This window comes from Sinocyclocheilus rhinocerous, unplaced genomic scaffold (genome assembly GCF_001515625.1).
Source record: "Sinocyclocheilus rhinocerous isolate Xijiao unplaced genomic scaffold, SAMN03320098_v1.1 scaffold1682, whole genome shotgun sequence".
Classification (NCBI taxonomy): domain Eukaryota; kingdom Metazoa; phylum Chordata; class Actinopteri; order Cypriniformes; family Cyprinidae; genus Sinocyclocheilus; species Sinocyclocheilus rhinocerous.
Genome location: NW_015654052.1, coordinates 128,234 through 153,637, shown reverse-complemented (window position 1 = coordinate 153,637; position 25,404 = coordinate 128,234). Strand labels below are relative to the sequence as shown.

At 37.2% G+C, this 25,404-nt stretch overlaps 1 protein-coding gene across 1 annotated transcript in view; it reads right to left on the bottom strand.

Moving 5' to 3' along the window:
• The window catches only part of LOC107716577 (ribosome biogenesis protein bop1), an 82,130-nt gene that overhangs the window by 55,806 nt on the left and 920 nt on the right, over positions 1 to 25,404 (bottom strand). Inside the window, exons 2-3 of the mRNA XM_016523058.1 lie at positions 24,962 to 25,210; positions 17,742 to 17,891 (exon numbers count right to left, since the gene is read on the bottom strand). Of these exons, the coding sequence (XP_016378544.1) occupies positions 17,742 to 17,891; positions 24,962 to 25,210 (399 nt within the window). The remainder of the gene's footprint in view (positions 1 to 17,741; positions 17,892 to 24,961; positions 25,211 to 25,404) is intronic.

Genomic DNA, 25,404 nt, shown 5'->3' with positions numbered 1-25,404 from the left:
GATATATTGGATGGGAAGTGCCCTTCAATGTTCCATCCATTAACTGAAAACAGGCTAGACTAATCGATTCTTGGGATTTAAGAAACGATCGTTCCGTAAAAATGAGAATCGATTAAAATTGAGATATCGATATTTTTTACCCAGCCCTAACACACACACATTCATATCTCTCTCTCTCTCTCTCTCTAAATATATAAAAATCTAGTCATTACCTTCATTAATCATTACCTTACAAAAAGTGCAAAGAAGTTACAATGCTTGTTACAATGGTTGCTCAAATCAGAGGACAGGAGGAAGTGTGAGCTGAAACAGACAACCGAACCCAGGTGGACGGCACAGGAAGTGAGGCCTGTCAGACAGACAGCTGTTCTGTGTGGTAGCGCAGATGGGATTCGCAGGTAAAGCTTTTGGCAGTGGTCCTGGCAGTGTCCACCCCTGACAGCGCCAAAAAAAGGTTGAGAGGAAGTTCTGACAAATTTTGTCTTGGTCTTTAGCGTCTCGACTCACGTATCACCCTCAACAACCTCCACATCTGCTCGTCAAACTAAAGTCACTTCATCTCTCCTCTCAGGTAACTAAACCGAGACACTGCTTTGTTAAACTAATTTTAAAAAAAAATAAAAAGAACAAGAGAGATAGCTTTATTTTAATCTTTTGACATTAGGTTAATATCATAATAATTGCAATTAATCTTGTCATTGTTTTTGTAGTTAATGTCTAAAACATTCAGCTGCTTCTTAAGAAAAAAATACATATACACAGAAGAGCTTCTCACGGGTGATGATATTTCATACTGATATTTCAATTCGACCATTGCAAAAACAGCTAATTATTTTACTTTTGTTAAATGCCCCATCTGGATTTCATTTATAAATAAATCTCCATGATTGGTGCAAGAATGGCAAAATCTTGCAACGAGACATACTAGCTCTGGTGTGTCACTAATTGGAGAGCCGAGAGCAGATTGTTTTTCCAACTATATTATCGATTGTTTTTAGTTTAAAAGTAAATCAAACTAGTCTGGTGTCAATGAAGCGGTACTTGATCTTTACTGATGGGGCTGTGGAGGTACGCAAGACAAAAAGCAAAGCATTAGGCAGCATCCCGCTGAGTCTTACCCCTCTGTTCACCCCGGTCTGTCATTCTGTCATCCCCTCATATCTCACAGAACAGCTCCATATCGACACACATGAACCCGGTTACCTGTGTGTCTGACGCAGGCCTCACATCCAGCTACTACAGACATCAACACTCATACAGAAGAATAACAATGACAAAGGAAGTAATCAGCAATGACAATGCATTCAAATATAATGTCTGATCTAAGAAAAAAGAAAACTACCCATTCTAGTCACTCATGAAAATGCAATTACTAAAGCTCCAAATGTCATAGACTGTAGAATAAATCACTACGGACAACTAAATGGAAAATATATTAAACTTGAACAAAAATTTTTGGAAATATTATATTAAAAGGAATGAAATGTGTAAAATAATTGAGAAGTGTCAAATTAACACATGAATTCGACATGACCAATGCTGATAAACTTAATACACACACACACACACAGTAAATTATATATAAAATATAAAAAAAAAAATTTTTTTAATAATATTTTTATATTTTAATATACTTTGAATATCTAGTTTACATATAAAAACATACAGACAAAAATATTTTATATTTAGTATATTTTTAATATTCAATATACATTTAATGTCATATACATGGCAGCAAATGTGAATTACACCGTGCGAAGTGTGAAAAAGAAATAAAGTCTACCCCCATTTACTCAATTCAGAGAAAAAAAGTTGAAAACCAAAACTGTTTATTCATTGGCGAGACTGTCTGTATATTTTGGAAAGGACACAAGGGGAACCATCAACTCTGTTCCCGAACGGACACCATTATGAGCCAATGCAATAATCTTAAAATGATTAGTTATGAGTTGATTAATCTGCTAAGAAGTGTCTGAATTATATCTCTGCACAACCAGTATCCAAAGAATCTTGTATGAAGGTATGTTTCCTATAACCATAAAATAATAATTATTATATATATATTTTTTTTTTGTAATTTTTATCATTCAATCATGCCGATATTTAACTACTGCAAGTTTAATACCATGAAATGGGCCACTTTTATACAGTAAACAAGAGATGTTAAACTCATAATGCTATTCGCTTCAAATAAGCATAGATATCTACTCTACACCACACATTCATGTTAAGTTACAAATTGGAAGCAACCGCAAACGAATCCTGAAAACACATTGTCCCCCTCATTACTGGCCTAAACAGTTTCAAAACAGAGCAGCCCAATGACCAGACCATTCGCAGTTCTTTCCATGAAAGGCTGGATGTGGGGGTAATAATCCAGCCTCCCCCGGGTCTCGCGGGACCGTCTGGAGGATGGCTAACAGATGACAGCTGCACGGGCCTGATTCTTGTCTGTTCAGCATCAGAGCGCTGCTGTCCCGACCTGTCCCGTCCCATCTGCCTTACCCAATGAAGACAGTGCCATGCAGACGGCCGGAAGGAACAGATCCACTCACCTGACAGACCTGCAGCTGTAGACCCCACTTTTAATTTCCAACTTATACAGAACCAAAGGCCATAAAAATAAATCCCATCATTATTTCTAAAATAGCAAAACCACGAAAGAGGTTGTCTAAAGGTCAACGCTCATTACCTATGGCAAAAAAAACACCCCACCGCCCCGATAAATAAATAATCTGCAGATCTTCACACATGGGGCTTTAACCTTGGAGGACGCATGTGGAAAGTTTGCATTCTGGCAACGTAGATTTCAAATGGGTTTCCCACCTGGCCTCAGAGCATCCGGTACATCATTCAGAGAAAGTCATTATTTATTGAAAATTAAATATCTAATGAGGCCCTGAAGCTTTTCTACATGACGAGTCTGGTCGTATAACAGAAGAGAAAGCCATCGAATCAAATCCATGAGAGCAAAGCGCTTGACTTTTCCTTTATATCATTAACCAAAACATCCCAGGGAGCATTTTTTCCTTATGCTGTCCTACAAGCCACGAAGACCCGTTTGCCTGTATGGTTGCAGTAGCATATTTTCATTTTAAAATTTGAGGACAGGCCCAGAGAAAGTCTGACTAAGGGCATCTATGTCAGAACCTGAGGAGAGATGCTAAACGCCAAGGTGGTAACGGGCCATATTTCTTTTTTTCCTTTAGTTGTTTTTCCCCCTTCATTGTGCAAAAACATGCATCAAGCACCTTTAACACAATGCGGAAAAAAAAATTCTGCTAAAATAAGAGATAAAAGCTCTGTTCCAAAGCCTAGGGTGCTACACAGGGAGCATTTTAAGCACAATTTAAAGGGACAGTTCATCCAAAAATAAACATTCTCAACCTCTCAATAAACATCATTTACTAAACCTCAAGTCATTTTAAACCTGTGTGACTTTCATCTGCAGAGGAAAAATATAATTGTAATTGTTCTGATAAAAATCTTGATTTTTTTTCTTTAAATGTTATGATTATACATATCAATATGACTATAAAATAATATGTATACTGTCAAAAGTTTGGAAACATTACGATGTTAAATGTTTTAGAATGTATTAGAATGATTTCTGAAGGATGTGACACTGAAGATTAATGGCTGCTTAAAATTCAGCTTTGCCATCATAAGAATAAAATACATTTTAAAATATATTCAAATAGAAATATGTGTATATATACATGCATACATATATATATGTATTAAGGGTGTGACGATACACGATATTGGGCTCACAAGGATGAGACGAGACAATATTTTAACACTATTTTTAAGAAATCTTCAATCACAAAATATATGACTGGAAAATTTTCTTCGACTGAAAGTCACAAAATGCAAAACAATGCAGGTGCATTTTGAAACGTTTTAACAAATCATCTTGTAATGAATGTCATTTCAGTTCTACGGAGTACGAATTACCATAAGCAGTAAAAGACAAAACAATATTTAAGCACTGTAAAAGGTTTTGCCACAAACTCAACTGACTGGCTTCTCTCCTGTATGATTCCACATGAACCTCTTCAGGCCTTATAACTACATGAGCTTCTAACGTCTAAATGAAGCTGGGTGTTACCTTCTAACTGAACTCCTTTCCACAAACTGAACATAAAAAAAGGGGTTTTAAATTTGTATGAATTAATTACATGATATGCTGATTAATACATTAATTCTGTCTGAATTCATTGCATTGAATAAACACTACAAAAAGTAACTTTAGAAAGAAATATTTTGATTCAACATTTATTTTGTGCGAGTCACTATTTGTACGAAACACAAGGTTGCTGCCTACATTGAGCGCTCCAAATCAATCACTTAGGATGTTTCGTTTAGAATGCTGTCCGGGTGTAGGAAGTACACAATAGGGAGCTAACTAGGTTTTGGGACGGAGTTGTGGGATTTTGAGAAGTTTAGCTCATCTCCTTCCTGTATTTGAGGTAAACAGCCAGTGCATGCCGTTCTCCATATCTCCATTCATGTCCTCGCCTTGAGTTCCTGAGGCAGCTCCCGCTGGCAGTTGGTTTCAATCAGGCCTTCTGGCAGGATGCATGCTGACCCAACAGGGAGTTGTGCTGAAGACCGGATGAAAAGGAAGTCCTAAAAACTGTGGAACGACAGGTGGCTACTTTGGCTGCTCTCGAAGAAAAAAAAAGCCAGCTTTCCAATGCCTACCCCCAACCTCCACACACCTGCAAGAGTCCTGGGGTCCCGTTTGCTCTGTCTGACCGGCACGTGATTTACCAGAGCGCCTCCTCCCCATCTGACCCCCCACCCCCGGCCCTCTGGATCAACATTCCCCCCTGACTAAGAAAAACACATCCCCGCTTCTCCTTAAATAGACTATTAAAAAGAAATTTCCTGCTGACAGCAGCGTGTCAAGCCAAGATTCCACATAATTTACCAGCTATCTGTCAATTTTATCAGCCTATTGATTTCAGCGGAGTGCGCTGGGCTGAAAGAAGACCTTTGTGTTCTCAGACAGGAACAGTTTGGAAATCACTTCATCCTTAGAAGACAACCAAGACTTTTCAATCCATCCCGGAGTCTTTGGACAAAAGCCCGGACGAGTGCTGAGCGTTTGCTGATCGATATAATTTTCGTCTATTTTCTGACAACTCACAACACTGTACTCTACGCAAATGCATTTGCAAATACTTAACTGGCATTCTCGTAACACTGTGGCGGTAACAACTTCAGGTAGCTAGTTACTAACATTAAAGGAATATTATGGGTTACATAGAAATTAAGCTCAATAGGGTGCAACAGTGCCAGGCCACTTTTTCAGTGGCCCAAAAGTATTTCACCCATTCATGTTTGCCCCTCATAGGGATTTTTAAAAAGTCTTTGTTAAAGAGTTATAGCTCACTAGGTACAAGGTGAATCACAACGTTACAAACTTTAGTTTGAAGCAAAAAAAAGGAGTTAAAAATTGAGGAAATGACAAAGGTACAAGACCGTGAACGTAAAGGGACAGTTCACCCAAAAATGAAAATTACCATCATTTACTCAACCTCATGCCCTTCCAAACCTGCAAAATATCTTCAGAACACAAATGAAGATATTTTTAATGAAATCCAGATGAATTGAGCGGTTTAGTCCAAATTTCCTGAAGAGACTGGATATATGATGAACAGATTTAATTTAACTGGTATCAATTCATTCTCCTTAAATGTTTGTTCTGCCATGATTTAGACCTAAAATGTCTCAAAAATTTTGATAAAAATAGCTTTTAGACTTAAATTTGGTGTAGGATTTCCTTCAAAACAATTTTCATTCATAAACTGCCAGTAAATTGCACATATAATTACAGAAACAGCAAGTCAATTCTGAAGTCAATTTTGAAGAAAGACTTAGTATTTTTTTCAATAATCTTTGATTTATTTACAACTTCATTTTCTTACAGTTTAGCCTTTGATTGCTAAGATAAAAACATACAAAAATCATCTAAACTAGCAGCTTCAAGAAAAACTTAAGACTCAAGCACACAAAGTTAATCACAGCATAGCTGTTAGCACATGTATACAAACTTATTTTACTCTGGTGCTCATGCAAGTTTACTTTAATCGCATTTTAATTTTCCTATCACTTCCTGTCCTATTTCTATCATGATTAAAAATAATTCAGGGACTTATTACAACAAATAAATGCAGTTAAAAATGCATTGTTTTAATTAAACATTTTAAACTGCGAGCATTAATTTGATGAGTTCTGTTGACTTTTTTTTTTTTTTGTAGCAACTTGATGAAATTGTTTGAAAATTAGGAATTGGATTTCTAGTTCCCAGTATGCTTTGCACGGGACTAGATAAGGAGAATAAATGTTGAAATGAAAAATAAAAAGTTGAGAAAACTCAAAAATCTCTTGCAAAAACAAGTTGAGAAAACTCAAAAATCTGCTGAAGCTTTTTGCCTTAAACGTAAGTTTTCTCAACTTTTTATTTTTTACAGTCTATCGTCTACCCTTTAGTTTAAAAGTGTGTTAATAATATGCTTCAAATTAAGTTTCTCTAACTCAATGTAATTTGTTGGTTGAACATTTTTATTAGAAGCTGTCATGACTCAAAACGATTGATGCGAACTGTTGTGTTAATTTTTAGAGTGATAATGCAAGTGACACAAAGGCCAACAATGACTCTTATAAATAACAATACATTACTTAATAATAAACTGAACAGAAATAGGATAAAACCTAAGATATTGCACAATCCTCTGCCCTAGCCGCTTCTCCCCTCTGAAACACACACAGGAATACATTCGTTTACTTTACGGCTCCAAATAGCTTACACGTTTGCTTGACTCCTGCCAGAGAGAGAGGAATTATTGGCCTGACTCTGATCTGGAAGGTACGGCGTGGGTGTGAGGTCTGTGTGGGGACCAATGGCTCCCTGTCCGGGAGAACAAAACCGCTCTTTGTGTTTTAATAGCGCAGACGCTTTCGTAAAAATCCATGCATGTGTCTGCCGGAGCAAAAAACATATTAATCATTCTCTTCCCTGAAACGCTCAAGCGAATGGCGTGCTGGGGGGGAAAGACAAAGAGAAGTATAGAAACTACACGAACAACAGACATCGACGGTGCTTTTAACAAGAACTCGAGAACAGAATACAGTTATGGTGCAAGAAAACACCTTCGGGCTAACAAGGTACAGATACTGGAAGAGGTCAAAGGTCTACGGTGCAAGTTTTGGTGGAAATGGTGGCTAGAAACTTCTAGGACTTCATTTTAACTCTATAAAGCCTACTGGATCATATTTGATACACAAATTTATAAGACCTCAACATGACCAAAACTTTGCTGAAAAACCTGTTTTGCACAATCTACTACTACAGTATCGCTCTATATTAAAGGCCACCACAAGTACATATTTAAGCAATTAAATTAATATAAATGTACAATTAGTCGACTAATGGCTTAAATGAGAATAACCCTCTATGATGTGAGTAAATCACTCGCATATGCGACTAAATCTTCACTCTGGGTAACTAAATGATGTCTAACATTAGCCATTGGCTAATAAATTCTTAGATTTTACTCACCAGTGTGTGAGCTGGAGGCTAAGTATAAGTTTAGCACAAATATATTTTCACTCGCCGAACACTCTGACTGAGCGCTTCAGAGTTTCACTCTCCGTCAAGCGATCTGTGCTATTTTTCAATTCACCTCAATAGATTCGCAGCGTACCTGTCTTTGACGTCCCGTAAACGTCTAGTGTGAAGGCGCACAACTCACTGTCACTTTGCTGAGAGCACCGTTTCTCACACACATGCAAAGAATGAGAGAGAGAGCGAGAGTCTTATATACCATACAGAATTGACGCGCTACATTGTAAATGATATTCTTTGTTGTATTTCCTGTCAAAATAACGGAGTTCATTTGGAATTCTCCGGCTTTTAAGAACAAGCATAAGATATGCCGGTTTCTCCAGTAGTGGGCGGAACTAATGCGCGAAAGGCAATCTCACTGGCAAATCAGTTCCAGCGAACGCAGACAACGTGATTAATATTCATGAACCTAGCAGCTCATTAATCCTTAGTGCGTTTTATATTGTTATTAGTCGTAGTATTATTATTATTATCTTATCAGTATTATTGTTAGTTTTTTCCCTTTTTTTTACAGAAACACTGAATGACTAACATTATCTTAAACACCACCACCAGTCCTAAGTTCAGTTGAAATGACAAATCTGCATTCATACATGGTTACCAAGTTTTAATTCTAATTACTAAAGTTCTATCATTAAATAATGCTTGATTATCATAATATCATATTATAATGCTTGACTGACTGATGTTAAGAATGTACTAGAGAAATCTTTCGGCAGGGGCAGCCCTAGTATCTAATATCAAACATCAGGCTTTTGAGGAACATTTATTTGTTTATCTCTCAATCACCATTGCATTGTATTATATGTTTTGAAACTACAGAGCTTTGAGCTTAAAACTAAGCATTTAAATATCATCTTACTAAGACCTATTGTGTGAAAACTAATATTTATATGCATTTTATGTAAATAGTCTGCTATACTATTATAAAGATCATTGATTTAAATTACAAGCTATCAGAATTTCATCTTTCTTTTTGGCCATATAAATAATATAATTCGTATCAAATGGCATATTTTTGGTCAGTTTGGATTTAAATAGAATATGAGCTCCATAACATCCTTCTTCATATTCTGTTCATGCTATACGAGTCATAAAAGCCTGACGTTTCAAATGAAACTTAACAAAAACACATATGCAAACATTTTTTTTTTCAGGGTTTTCGGTGTTAAGTAGCCTTTCTGCTATGCGGGTTCATTTTACAAGCTGGTTTGGTAGTAACAATGCAAAGAAAGTGAATGATGGGATACTGACCAAGCAGGGTTCTCATTTCACTTGGCAAGCAGACTGTGACTTAGGAACAATGAGAGGTGCCGAACGCTCTGCAGAACACTTAGGGTCAAAGGTGGAGGTGAGTTCAGGCCTCAACTGGTGCTGGGCTGCCAAGGGTGAATGGATACGACCCCCCCTGGTTCTGGTTTCATAAATTGATGTGAATTTGCTGCTTGAACAGAGAGCCAGGACCTTCCCCACGTCCGCTTGGGATGCCGAATTTTGTGAAAGAAACGTTGTCCAGGAGAAGTGCGTTGACGGCTTTGATTAGCTTTGAGTATCCAGGACCTTTTCAACCATTTCAATCTTGGTGCTCTGTAGACGGTCGCTGCTCTCCAAATGTACATACGAGCTGAGTGGAACAGATATTCAGGTATTCAGAGACAATGGGAAAGAAGTAATGATGGCCGATAATAAAAATCTCTCTCTCCACCGAGAGTCTTGAAACCTTTCAGTGCCTATCAAAATGGGAGCCTCCAATGGAAAGACAAAGGAAAAGAAAATAACATTGGTAAAGGTAGACAGTTTTCCTCAGCTGAGGAACACTGGGTCATATCATGCTGTGCTACAACTTTTACATGTAGTGACATAGAAAGGCTGCCAATCCTAGTAATGAAGGGGGAGGTAAATGGGGTTTCTTCTAGGGCTGCATGATTAACTGAAATAAAACTGAAATCGCAATGTGTTTCAGTATGATTTTCAAATCGCAAAGGCTGCATTTTAATTAAATAAATGTACGTGCTGCGTGTTTCAGAGTGAAGCACGGCACTGTGTTCATTTACACATGAGCAGCTCAAGATCCACCAGTGTTTTCAGTGTCTCGGTTCGTTGCTCCACACAAACTCCATCTCTGCATCTTCTCTGAGTTTGGGTCAACTCAATGTGCATTTGGAAACTCATCATATACCAACCATCTTCCCAAACATGTAATAAAAAGTACTTATTGACCAAAGAGAAATTTAAGGGCTCTATGTGGCTTTGCATCAAAATAAAGGTTTGATGGTTTGACATTTGAAAGTTAAGAAATTAAATATTAGTATTGTAATTTCAGAGTTTAAAATTAGATTTTTTTTTAAAATAGTTTTTTAGTCGAAGTACTACTACTAATAATAATACTAATAATAATTGTTATTATTATTATTATTAGTAGTAGTAAATAAAAACAAAAGAAATATTAATATTGCATTATTTATGTATTTATTTTAGCCATACTGATTTATAATTGCATCATTTTGGCCAAATTGTACAGCCCTATACAGACAAGCACAGTAAACCTGGAATAAAAAAATTAAAAAAGCATTTTAAACTGCAATCGCAACTTTTATCAGAAAAAAAAAAAAAAATTACAGCTTTAGTGTCCCTTCCCTAAATTAGACTTTAAGAGCCCAGAACTGCTAAAATGTAAGCTTTTTTCCTTGCCATCAGATTGACCGCAATCATTTGAGATCCCATCTGGAACTCATCAGTCTGCCATTTGGAAATGGCCCAATCATGAAATTAAACTTTGGGATTACCAAAATTTAGAGAGCAACACAAATAAAATTCACCCCGAGGCATGTGCACCGCGTCTCGGTTTCGACAGATTTCATATTTCTGAGGAGTGGGTGGCACAGATCCCCGGAGGGGGAGGCTGGGTTCCCTCTTAACTCTGGAGCAATCTGGACACTTGACCAGTCGGCATTACAGGTTGTGTTTGTATTACTTTGTACGGGAAAGCAAACAGGGCTCTTTTCTTCAGACGGCGTGGGCCGAAATCTTTCTTAAATCTCTGGGTGGAAATGACAAAGCCAGCCCTTACCTTCCTGAGTGAGGTTTGACCACCTGAAGAAACTCTCTACACTGCAAAATCTCCTCAACGTGTAATTACTCTGACATCTTTTGGGACTGGAGGAAATCGCTAACTAGATCCATCAAATGCTCACCCATGTCCTTTAGCTACAGCAAGAGTCTCGCATTATAAGTCCAACCACATATGCAAATATCTGGCTCTAAATAAAATCTCCCAATTAAAACAAAACAGTTGCCATGCAACCACTGAGGTCAGCGAAAGTTTTGGAACGTGCCTGATTCTACCAAGACTGCAAAGGATGTAAAGTTTCCTCCACTCATGACAGCTCCTCAGTGGGTCACTGGACCGGAATCTGGAATCAGTCAGTCGATGTGATTAGCAGACCTGACCTCGATCCGCTACCTGTCACTAGAGCTTTACGTTAGAGCCCAGAGAGAGGGCCGTTCTGAAAAACCTCAAAAGAGAATCACTCATCCATGGCTTACCGCACACTGGAAATAAGATTTCAGCCGTGTGACTGCCAAGCAGATAGCAGAAACAGCACCCTCTATGGGCATATAGCAAAATGACTTTCTGAAAAGGCTAATTTAACACTATGAAAACATTAAAACCAGGGCTGTGTGTCATTCAGAATTGAACTGAGAATTACTTAATTTCCAATTCAAAAAGTTGCAAACTGGGTGAAGAACAGCAATTTGAAATTAAATTTAAAGTAGAACTAAAACTCAAAGATATTCACATAACTAATTTTAGTTTAGTAGACAGATAGAACGATAGATAGAATGATAGATGGAACGATAGAACGACAGACAGAATGATAGATAAATAGATAGAACGATAGATACATAGAGACAGACAGACAGACATAGAACGATAGATACAGACAGACAGACAGACAGACAGACAGATAGATAGATAGATAGATAGATATAGTTTGAGCTCTAATCTTAAAGCTTCTAAATACTACTGGAACCAATCTGGTCATGTGTCGATATCAAGCTTACGAACACTTCCTGTCCATCCATGATCACCAAAAATAAAAGGACATCGGGTTAAATGACATCATGGTCTATCTGGTTTTATCACAAATTTCCTATCAAAGTACCTGCTTTACCTCCTGTTGCACACTAAAAACACACACATCTTTCGAGGCTACTGGCAGGGTCTCAGTCTTTGAGAGCGGTAGCTGCTTGGCGGCAGGAAGCTGAAGTTGCGGCCGGGAGCCAGAGCCAGAGCCCCTTTTCCCCTTAATTCCACAATGTGTCTTCATTCATCTCGAAGAGCACATGGAAAAGCCATTGCGGGGGAAAAGCCCCTTCCTGCCGGCTCGGTCTCGGACAGACGCTGCACTCTCACGTATTCCCTCTTCACTCGGCTAACAGGAAATAGCCCTTTATTACAAAGGGGGGACGTGAGGATGAAAAACAGGGGATTTAGAAGTCTGGAGTTTTATTTGTAGACAACTTGTGCTGAGAGCTGCGAAGGGACAGAGAAGCAACCCAATCTGCCGTCTCCCGACAAGGGGGGCTAATTTAGCGTACGCCAAACGTCCACGGGACCACCGCCGATCTGTACGGCGCACGCAGAGACGTCTGACAACACTGCAGAGATCAGGCCCACGAGACGAGAAGTAAAAGACAAGACTGACAAGCTAATGAGATTCACACCTTCTCATCTCCATCTGAGACAACTGAACGACCTGAAATGAGCGCAGATTATAAGAGAGGAGCCACCTGTAGAGGACCGGAAACAATATTAGCAATGTATTTAACATTCAATAGTGAATGTAGGGTGGGACTTTATCTTAACTAGTGGGATAAGGAAAAGGTCCAGGATGCTAGAATAGTTGTCTAGTCGGTTGTTGAAGACTAGTAGACTGTTTCTATTATCCTGGTTGACTAGTTAGTTTCAGCCAGTTTTAATATTTTTAGCAGCAGTGATGTAAAGAGGATGAACTTCAAGTACATTTAAAAGCCATGAACACAACTTAACAGACAGGATTTTACAGTGCAAACGGCATGTTGTGTTTTAGTGTGCTAATAATCCAACGGCAATTTGTACAATGCAAGAAAATTAAAAATTATTGGTACATCATGATGCAGCAATACTGCAATAATCAATTCACTTTTATCTATAGTGTTTTCAACTATGCGTATCATTTCAAAGCAAAAAATATTTAATAATTGTTAACAAATGTTTTTAGATAAAAAAAACATTAAAATATTTGGTTAAAGTTACAGTATGTTTGACAATGTTTTTGTAATTTCATCAATTTTGTAATCTTGTAAATGCTATTTTTGTTGATCAAAAAAGTCAAGAAAAAAATGTGTTAAGACTAAAATGAACAAAATGCTGACAATTTAATGTACATTTACTTCAAAATATAACTATGACTAAAATATAAACCTATAAAAATTACTGTAAAACCATTGCAAGTACATTACTGCTTAAACTGACTCCTATGAGCAACGTTCCCATTCTTACGCATGATCTGTAGTTGTACAAGTGAAACCCTTATTTGTACTTTTATAACAATGATAAATACGGATTAAAGGACATTTACATCAAAATATGAAAACTATGACTGACTATAACCATAATTAACATTACAGCACAGTAAAATACTCTCCAAGAAGTTGCACCTCTAAATTCATCCAAAAAGTGGTGCTTTTGTAACAATTTAATTGACTTCAATAATAAATTTCAAGACAAATAACTGCTGAAACTGACTCATGAGCAACGTTTTCATTATTACACATAATTTGTAGTTGTACACATTAAACCCTTTTTATGCCCTTTTAAAATATCAATTTAATATTTAATGACTTCATAAATGTTTTAATTGACAAATATTTTGTTAAAATGTATTTGTTTGTCATTTTGCACATTATTGTGAACTAAACTTATTTACACATAATAGTATAGGACTAAAATGAATGAATACTGCATGTAAAAATATTGACATTTTGATTAAAATATGAAAACTTAAAACTGTAAAAACCACATTTACAGCATAGCAAAACTCTCTCCATGAAGTTTCATCTCTAAATTAATGGGAAAAAAACCCCCAGCACTTTTGTAACAAATTCATTGAGTTCAACAGACAAATCACTGTTGAAACTGACTCCTATGAGGAAGCCCCCTTTTTTCTCTTTTACAATAACACTGATAAATGGTCCACAATAATACGAATGACATTTACGAACAAAGTAAATAAGCACAACTTTGATTTCATGTTGTCGTTAAACTAAAAGAACTAGAAACCTCCAAAGACAGAGAAATGCCAAAAATGTGAACTTTTACAAACAAAATGATGGTAGTCAGCGTTCCTGATGTGTTCTGAATGACTACGAAGGAGCATTAAAAAGTCACTCTGAAATCGGGGATCTACCCAAGAACAATAACACTTCTGCAAAACATTCCTGGTCGGTAGCAGATTGCCAAGAACAGTTTTGGATGGCTGCTGTGTTTAGGTTGTATGGCCTGGCAAATTATCCAGACCGTATTGTGCCAGGGTTCAACGGTTTTCAATGGAGCATGTAAATTAAAGAGCTGAAGAGGAATTCTTTAATGGTCCTACATGTAAATATGAGACGTTACAGAGCTCCTTACTGCAGAGGTGCATCACGGCCTCCCCTCAAAAAAGCCAACAGAGACATTACAGAAATGTGGTAACGTCTGACAGGCATAAGGGAACAGTATCAAGTACTGTGGTTCAGACACTTCCAGCCTGAGGAACAGGACAAAAATCTTTTTCCTTTACATGAAACATTACACAACTAATCATATTACCCTCTACGGAACAATGAAGTAATCATGCCTGTGCAAATGCAGCAGAAAAAGCCACCGCTATATTTAGATTTACTTAAATCATCTTTAGTCTACTTGTCATTCAGAAGTTATTAAGTGTCATGTCATTCAAGAAACATCAATCATAGATTTCAATTATTACTCCTTGAAAGGAATAGTTCACCCAAAAATGAAAATCTGTTGAAAATTGTCTCACCCTCAAGCCATCCAAGATGTAAATGAGTTTGTTTCTTCATCAGAACAGATTTGGAGAAATTTAGCATTACATCACTTGCTCACCAATGGATCCTCTGCAGTGAATGGGTGCCGTCAGAATGAGAGTCCAAACAGCTGATAAAAACATCACAATAATCCGCAAGACTCCAGACCATCAATTAAAGGCAGGGTAGGTGATTTGGTTCAAAAACATTTTTGTTATGCAGGTTGAAAGTCTCTTCACATCCCGATAGCAATCACTAAGTATTTATATGTATTTATATCGTCTGTGGAAGGCGTAGGACCATAAAATGTTCGACCAATCAGATTATTCGGTCCGAACATTACGATAGGCTGTCCTACCTGCCTGTCAAAGGATGTATTTGCATAATACATATAATAATTTGTATAATAATTGCCTACCCTACCTTTAACATGAAAACTGTGTGTTTGTAAGGAACAAATTCATCATTAAGACGTTTTTCAAAATTTGAACAATTGCTTCCGGCTAAAATACGAGGCCTCCATTCATAATATTGCTTTCTCCAGTGAAAAGGTCATCTTGTCTGAATCAGGAGAGAAATATGCACAGATCAGGCACAGTTTTTGAGAGAAACCAGTCTAAGACAGTTCTAAACAAATATGTTTGTGAATTTTGATGTGAGAGGACAACAGGGGATGGACCTTTTCACTGGAAGAAGAGTTTTTATGGACTATGGAACAGAAACGATGGTTCCTAATGCATTAATAATGGATTTGTTTTTTTACAAACAAGCATCTTTTTGCTTCACAAGACATTAATTGATGGACTGGAGTGGTGTGGATTACTTGTTACTTGCAGATTATTGTGATGTTTCATCAGCTGTTTGGACTCTCATTCTGACGGCACCCATTCACTGCAGAAGATCCACTGATGAGCAAGTGATGTAATGCTAAATTTCTCCAAATCTATTCTGATGAAGAAACAAACTCATCTACATATTGGATGGCCTGAGAGTAAATTTTCAACAATTTTTCATTTTTGGGTGAACTATTCCTCTAAAGGTACACTAAAGTGTGACTTTGACCTCAGCTGTCATTACCTAGACTAAGAAACCTGAATAAAACTAAGAAAGTGCACGAAACGTGAAACTACGCATTCCTGCCATTTAGTTTTTTTGTGACATTAAGCTGGTATTTCACACAGTTTGTTCATAAAGAGTCCAAAATTCCCTTAAGTAGTCAAATTATGCATTTGTTATGCATCCAAATAAAAGTCAAAAGAGTTGAAAGTCAAATGGCCATCTGGAAACAAATGATAGGAGGACAGCATGCAAAGGACACATTGCAACAGATGCAGGTGCACCAACACCTGGACACAATGGTGATATTCAGACTTGCTGAACTGGAAACTGGAATTTAATGGAAATAAGAGTTGAGCACAAAAAAACATTTCCATGGATTTTCAGTGACCTGAAACGAAGAAACATATTGAACATCCAACAGTCTGAGACCAGTAGTGAACTATTCTTTTTAAATTGATTACAAGTGATGTTAGAAGTTGCGTGAAAATTTGAGTGAACACCTGCATTGACACATTTAATTACAGCGCCACTGGAGCTGACATCAACAAAACCTAATGATTATGTTTTTCAGCATAATTTGAAATTATCCAAAAAGCATTTTTTACTTAAAGTGCAGAATCTTAAATATTTCTCATTTAAAATATATCAAAATATTTTAAATACAAAAACCTAGCTAATTTCTTTGTCAAATTAGACACTTTTTTCCTACAAAAATGGTATTATCACTATTGCACTACCATAATAAATGAACATGGGATCTCCTTCAAACAATGGAAGAAACTTTGTGTTATGGCAGTGGTGGCCAATATCACATTACCACAGTTTTGTAGTTTTTGTAGCATTGTAACTAGGGCTGGGCGAAAAATGTATCAACGATATAATGTTTCATATCGTTCGGTATCGATAATTATTGACATTTTTTATAACCTTTTTTAAAACAAAGAGCAATAGAAAAAAATGTTTAAATTTAACCACTGTATTTTTAAATTAACCCAATTTATTGAGACAAACAACAAATATTTTTTGTTTTAACAATCAAACACAAAATAAAAATTAAACATATCTAATTCGTTTTAAATGCAGATTAAATAGGTTTTAAGGAAACTTTTGTCTTGTCTCCCGAGTCCACAGGAGGGCGCAATGAACAAAATAATGCAGCGCATTTAAATTGTTAACGCACGGAAGTAACTCTATAAAAAAAACATGCATTACGTCTAAATTAACTCATAAAAATTGTTTTAACTTTGCATGGCTACATCTCTTGTGCGAGACGCGAGTGCAGCAGTCATATTTGTCCGTCTAAAAAATGCGCTGAATATGTGTTCTGTGTGAATGGCTTGGTTTCGGTTTTAACCATAGACTGTATAAAAACTGGTTTTCACCTAATCAAGATCTTCTCCGCATTGAGCTTCTACATTTTTCTAATATTTTGAATGAATAACGCAGCAGTGGCGCGTCTCGTGGGCTAGACTAACAAAACATTAAAATGCAACAACGTCACTTACATCACCGCATCTCGTGCGCCACCGATGACACTCCCTGACGCACACCTAACATTGCAAATGTTTATTTTAAATTCAACTAATATGCATTCTTTATTTACAATCTCCTCATCACATGCAGGCACAGCACTCATTTCAGCATGTGTTTGTGTGTGCTGTCTGCGTCACTCATAGCACGTGCCTATATCGTGCGCTATATCGAACATTTTTTCTATCGTTATCGAAGAAGGTGTACCGTCGATAAATATCGATACCGTTTTATCGCCCAGGCCTAATTGTAACTATGATATTTTGGTGAAAACTAAATTTACCACAGTACATTTTAAAAAGCAGTGTTGTCTTTAAATCCCTCCCAGCCATGGACAGCTGTGGAAAAACAGCTTTCAAACAAAATCTGACTCAGAGTTATGAGATGCTGATTGTTCTGACATGGGAAGAGCTTGTCCTGGTCTGGATGATGAACAGATTCTTACCTCCTCATCAGACGTGTCGTGTTCATACTCGTCCACCTGAGAGGAAATCTGGAGGCCGCTGTCTCTGTCGGATGCAACACTTTCCTCTCCTCCCTCCTTCCCTGCAGCTTTCTTCTTTTTCTTCTTTTCTTTTGAATGTTGGCCATCAGTCTGTAGAAACAAAATAAACAACAACATTAGCTGTGATCAAAATCTTAGATTATGTATTCAAACATGGACAAATATTTTCTATAAACAGTATTAAAGGTCCCAGTTGTCTGGGGGTTTGGCAAAAGGAGAGTGGGACGGTGGGCAGTGGACAGTGGGGGTGGTGACTGAAGGCGGTGACTGTGTAGTTCTGACGTCAACTTTTTACGGAAGTCACAACGGTTCGTGAAAAATCACAGCTACTTTAAGCAGGCTGTGTGAATTTTACTGTGGACTGACTGTTTTGAAACTTATATGGTAGTTACATAGCACCTAGACCTCAGTTATCGTGAAAAAAGCCAGGAAATTTCAGTTTTGACAATATGGGGACCTTTAAATGAATTATAAAAACCAAAAATCTAAGAAAAAAATAGCCTCGAAAGATTGTTTTGAGTGAATCCCATATTTAATCCAATCCCAGTAAAGGTTTTTTTGTTTTTTGTTTTACATTTCTTGAATTTTTTCCCATAGCAGTTAAATTCACATTTGTAATGTGAAAAAAAAAAATCACTTTTATTTATTAGTGTTAATTGTCTAAATTCATGCATTTATACACTAAATAATAGTATTTGTTGTACTTTATGCAGATTTTAATACAATAAAAATTGTATTACGCTAATTTATATTACAAATGACCAAAAAAAGAATCTCATATTTTGTTCAACCCCAACAAGGCTTTTTTTTAATCACTGTGGTTTTCTTTTTCCATACCAATTAAATTCACATTTATAATGTGATAAAAAGGTTTTCTCAGTTTCAAATCTAAAAATCTCAAATTAATTTTATGTATTTATACACTAAATTGCTGTATTTTTTGTACTATCTTTATGCAGATTAATAAAATAAAAATTGTATTACATTAATTTACATAAAAAAATAACTGAACAAGAAAAATGAAGCAAGAAAAACTTGAATTAAAAACAAACAAAAAATTTGAATTATTAAAAACAAAAGTTGCAGTACACCATAATCAGTACAAGTCGCGTTATTTACATTGTTCTGTGTCTAGTATATACCTTGCATAATTGTATGCAACTAATGTAATTAAGTTATATTGTAATGCAACAAGTACTAGTTATTAGCATAGCAATAGTATGCAACTAGTATGTACCAGGGTTATTATAGCTAACTAAAACCATAAAAATCGTTTTTGTTACGTGAAGTAACATAAATGTTAACTGAAATAAAATATGAAAAAAAAGCTTATTTTATTTCAGCAAGTTGCCAAAGCAACATTTCCTTTTTTCATGTAGTTTGACTTGATGTACAAAAAGAACTAAAACAAATTTTTTTTTAATTATAATAAAACTCAAATAATAAAAAAAAGAAATTATTAAAAAAAGGGAGGTATGTATGATGCACTGTGCTTAATTGTCATTAAAAAAAAAGTAAACTATGCAAAAATTGTGCATATAAAGGCTTATAATATTTTATTTCTGCAAAATTAACTAAAATGAAATATGAACCGTTTTCAATCTCAAGTTTTAAATTTTTCAGCACGCAAGTACACGTAGCCAGTTATTTCATGCTGTTGTAGAAAAACATACTTCCGTACAGCATTTTCCAGACCCCGTCTTTTATGGCAGCATGACAGTCTACATGTTTCAGGTATACAGTTTATTTAATTTCATGCACAAACGTCCTCAGCGTGATTTACACGTGTGCCGTTGAAAAGCAGTCACCAGAACCTCACATCCTGCCCGAGACGCCAGGACAGTGGGGATGAAAGCTTGCAGTACCGCCTGTTATTTACCACAGCCCATCAGTCACGAGAAGGCCAAACAGACTGAAAAGCTCCTAACAGGGTCGAGAGGAAGAGCAGCTTTGAGCCGCCGCGTCTCCCACGAGCCCGAGATGGGGCAGGTGAGCAACCTGCGCTGATTTACGGCTCCTTAACGTCCCGCTATCTCTTGGACTGCAGAGCTAAGTGAAACACTTCCTCCCTGAAGCCCAGTTAAATCCACATCAAGATGCTCGAGCCCCGAGTTCCTGAGTGCCTCGTGCAGCCCAAGGGACGGCCAATTTTTCCGCTAGTGCTGAAGATCTAAAAACAAGCTGAAACAGAGTTTTGGAAAAGAAGGGTTGGGGGTCTGACACGGTTGTTCTGAGTCATTAAACCGCAGGCTAAATCAGGACGTGACCTGTTAGGATGAGCAGCCATATCAAATGTTTTCACAATGCATTTGCTGCCAATACAAAATTGTGAGTATCACGAGGACTTGTCACGTTTCTGTGTCATTATTCCAGTCGATTCTTCCTTGCATTGCAATTTGTAAGTATAAAAACATTCAAACAGATGTTTTAAGAGTCCCTGATTCTAACAAACAACAATGAATCAATTCAAACTGTCTGTTGATCAATGAACTCCAATTCAATGACTCATTTGCAAAACTCAAAAACGGTTTATGGAAATAATTTTTTAACACATCTGGATGTTTTAGTAAGAATATATATTATTGTTTATCACTTATATTGCATATATATGAAACACTATCATTAGCAAGTTTTTTTTTAATGATATTCATACTTTTATTCATCAAGGATTGGTCAAAAGTGACAGTAAAGAGATTCAAAGACTTTCTTTTCATCAAAGAACCCTAAAAATAATTGTTTATAATTAATAATAATAAATATAATTAATAATAATAAATGCTTCTTGATCATCAAATAAGCATATTAAAATGACACTGAAGACTGGGGTAATGGCTACTGAAAATTCAGCTTTGCCATCACAAGAATTAATTACATTTTAAAATATATTCAAAATGAAAACAATTATTTTAAATTTCACAATATTACAGTTTTTTACTGTATTTTGATCAAATAAATGCAGCCTTGGGGAGAACAAAAACATTTGAAAAAACATCTCACAATGGTGTAGGGCTATTACAATGCTTAACCTAAATGTATTTGTACTGAGCACTGTTTGTGCACATAAATTAAAAAAATTATAAAACACTATTTATTGCATGTGTTGATTTAATTAAACTGTGAAAAACACCTTAATTAACGAGATTTTATTGCATATTTCTTTTTTTAATAAATATTCTGAATCTTACAACAATACTACACTACAAATAAAATTCCAGAACTATTACAAGAAGAGATAAAAGCTGAAAATGATTAAATTAGAATATTATTTAGCTAAATATCACCCAGGCCTAATCTGCCAATGCGCTCGAATTCAATTTCACAACTAACCAGACGGTCAAGGATCCGAACACACTCGTTTCTACTGCAAGAGTCCGGTAATAAAAGAAGGATGTGGGGGCAGAGAAATGGTCTTTAGACAGATGATTTGACCAGATGACGTTTGAGTGGCCAGACAGAACAGAAGAGCTCACGCGGTGTGGATTCGCATTAAAAAAAAAGCTCTTCACGACGTCTGGCCAGTCGACCGCAAAACCGACGTGGACTGAAGACGCTGCCTGCAAATCAAATGACGAAGCTGCGAATGACACACGAATCAGACGGAGAAATGAACGCACTGACAGGCTATTGGAGCTATTAAATATTTTTAAATCACACACACACTCCAAGTATGTTTGCACAATAACGTGTTTTTAATGTCTGTTGGCGGACCGTCCCGGGTTCCGCTCCGAAAGCCTCAAGTCGCTCATTATTCCGCTTGCTTCCTCGGAACTGCGGTTGAGTTATTGAGTGAGTTGCGGATGGAAAAACCCGACGCCACTCATCAACATTCACGCTAATACTTAATTAAGACCGTGGCCTCTCAATTAAACGCCTCAGGATCCGCATCCCCCCATCTGGCCCTCGCAAGACCTCGGAGGAGCAAGTCACATGTGTTAGAGATGGAAGCGGACCAGTCGTGTCTGGAGCTCGCGTCAAGCGTAGGCGTATGCTATAGCGAGAAAGAAAGTTTCAAGGTAAGACGAGCCCCTCCGGTCTCTTCCGCCCCCGTTCCGATGTCATCTCCCACCCCCTCACACGGCGCGAGCGCGGCCGCCGCTGGATCAGACACACGGCTGCAGGGGCGGCGGGAATTCTCCAGGGAATCATAACGTCTCCAGCAGCCGCATTAACTTCTGCCTGGTGTGCATCACTCAGAGCCGCGATCAGTCTCTTTTAGAAGACCCGCAACAAAAGAGCACAGGAAAAAACACGCCAGGGGGGCGGATTAAAAAGTTGAGACGGGAACAATACATCCCACGGTCTCCGCTGCAACGCTAGACAGAGATTTCAAAGCTGTGAATTTGATAGTGTCCTGCGGTAAGTCAGACACATCCGCTGGAGCGCCACACTTTGGCCCGGCCTGAACCTCACATTGTAGGTGCTGCTGATCCTGACAAATGAGAGCAGAAAGATCTGGAGGAACTCCATACGATTCTGCTCACATGTAAAGGGCCTAATGCTACACTAGCAGAACAAAACAGGCCAGTTATTATCCGCAGCCTATCATTTACCAATTCACCAAAACATGAATTTAAAAAAGAAAAGAAAAGAAAATGCTGTTGATAAGGCTGTTGGTAGATTGCAATTGTAAAATAATTATTTACAAAAATTCGAAGAACATCATGCATTCTACAATACATGCCAGTCAAAGGAGACAAGCAATATGTTGACATTGAGGCATACATTTCGCAAAATGTGTTATTTATAAAATTAAACAATATGAAACTCATGTGTCTCTGTTCTCTAGGGGAGTGAGGCATTATTTGACTGCAGGGATGTCATCACAGACGTTGTGCCGGCCTCCTGCCATTTATCATGATCACTTGTTTCTCTGTATACGAGTCCAAATCGACTCACACAGAATGACAGTTTGACAATCGACTTCCTTCTCTCAGACGTCCATTAATACTGAAGCAGCAGCAGGTTTGTGTGGCAGATAAACAGAGCAGGAGGAGGTGAGACGCAGTCAGTGGCACTCACATTATCAGTGATCTGCCATTAGGGGTCGCTAGAGAGTGAAGTCCAGACTCAGACTCAAGAGACAGCATCTTTTCTCACTCATGGCACTGAAGTGAAAATTAAATGATATATAGTAGCCAAAAAGTATTTGGACAATTAGGTCACAGCTAAAAACATCTGAATGTCACTGCATTAGATACTAAAACATCAATCAAGTCTCAGTATCTCTGCTCAAATGCAACGGGATCTTTTCTTAAAGCTGCCTTCACTTTTTTTTCCCACAGGTCTACTAATTTTTGACATCTACAAAATTGCACAACAACACATTTTTTGTCTTCATTTTCACAGGACTATATCTACTGTTTTATAATTTCAAACCAACAAACTGCTTTTTGTTTATTCTTTTTTTAATACGTTTTTAGAAACGTCTTTTTCTATAAGCACTTCAGGAATGAATGGTATTGAAACTCTCTTAACTCTCTCTCTTTCTCTCTATATCAGTTTATATATATAATTCTCTATGTTTATGCTTCTGTCTTATTTTGAGTGAATTGTAGAAGTGTGATTTCCAAACCTTGAAAAGTCATGTTTATAATGAATATTAATTTTTAGTAGTTCATCAAGCTTTGAAATATTTTATTGTGCAGAAACTGCTATTTGCAAATAATTAACACAAACATATAAACTGATTGGTCATAGAAAGTGTGAACCCTGAAATACATTCAGTCTGGAATTTAACTATTTTAATTATAATTTTTTTGATGCAATTATTGAATATTGTCTCAATGGGGTCAAAAAGGGTGAAAAAGTGAAAGTGAAGTGACGTGTGGCCCATGATGGTGACCCATGCTCGGAATTTGTGCTCTGCATTTCTCCCATCCAGGTGCACACACACAGTAGTGAACACACACACACCGTGAACACACACCCGGAGCAGTGGGCAGCCATATTGCTGCGGCGCCCAGGGAGTAGTAGGCTCAAGGGTCTCACCTCAGTCGTGGTATTGAAGGTGGAAGAGAGCACTGGTTATTCACTCCCCCCACCAACAATTCCTGCCAGACCTGAGACTCGAACCCGCAACCTTCAGGTTACAGGTCCAACTCTATAACCATTAGGCCACGACCGCCCCTATAATACCTGAGAATACCTGTTCTAGAAAATGTTTGAAACATTGTATTTTTAGCACTTCTCATGCTGTTGTCTCCTTACAATTAATTGCTTTAGATATTCAGATAAAAGCATCTGCTAAAGGAATAAATGCAAATACTAGTGTTTTTCTTTAAAGTAAAAGCAAGCTGCTTTGATATGTTTCAAAATGCAATGACATGCAGACATTTGTCTGGCTGAAGTGACCAAATTCTTTTTGGAATCACAGTATATTCCAAAACACTGCCTGGAAATGTGACACTCCATATGACAGAGAGTCAGCTAAATGCAATACATTTGGCAATAACAAATAGAGTTCAAATGGAAATCACATCTGTACAGGCCAATGAGCTGCAAGCACAGTATATAACACTGAAAACCAGAGGCTCTCAAACTTTCAGGCAAATCAACAAGTGTGATCAAACCAGAACATCCAACTACCACCTATTCATGATAATATTCCTTGTATTTTCAGCAATGAAATCACTGCAAGCAGCACAAATACACATAACGGCATACTGTGGTTTGATTCATATGAATATTCCTGTCAGTGAGATTAATCATGCTGCTGAAAAGACTCTTGACTGGCGTTTTGCAGGTCAAACATCAAAATAAGAAATTGTGCATGTAGATGATCACAGACTTTGAAGATGCATATGGTATAATATCATGTCTTTTTGCACCTAAAACTTTCTATGCATAAATTTTCTTATGGCATCAATGTATAGCTATGGGCTAAAGAATAAATATATAAGCCAGGCGTTTACGGTCTATACGTCTCATATTATGTATGATTATATGCACCAGAGTATTCTGAACCTTATGGACCAATAATGAGTCTTTTAATGAATCCTTCAAAACACAATTTCATATCACCAGAGAGTACATCAAAATGTGCCTCGTAGTTGTGTGACATAAATCTATCCCATCAGTCCTGATCAATATAAATTTAGAGAGAATTCCACCACTTAAAAGGCAACACCAAGACACCAAAAAAAGTGTCGGGTTCAAAGTACCTGAGGTTCGATGACTTCTTTGGCTGACAGCTGATCGTCTCCATCACCGTCGGCTGCTTTATCTTCCTCTACATCTGAGCTCTTTTCTTCAGAACCGTCCTCTTCTTCCTCCTCCTCATCATCACTGTCACTGCCTGATTCTTCAAGCCCAGAGAAGACGCTCTCTTCACTGTCCGACAGATCACCCTGATCTTCATCACCATCATCTAGATGACCATCTTTACCGCCGTCCTTATCAAAGATGGGCAGCTGAGAAAGAAAGACCATCAGGAATGCATCAAAACAAACACAACACACTCATTACTGCATAATAAACACATAGGCTATTTAAACCAAATTCTGCTTTCATAATGCATTTCATACAAAAGCACAATTCATATTTGCCTACACAATCTAATTTTAAACATTCATTTAATGATAAGGTTTTTAATTACATATATATA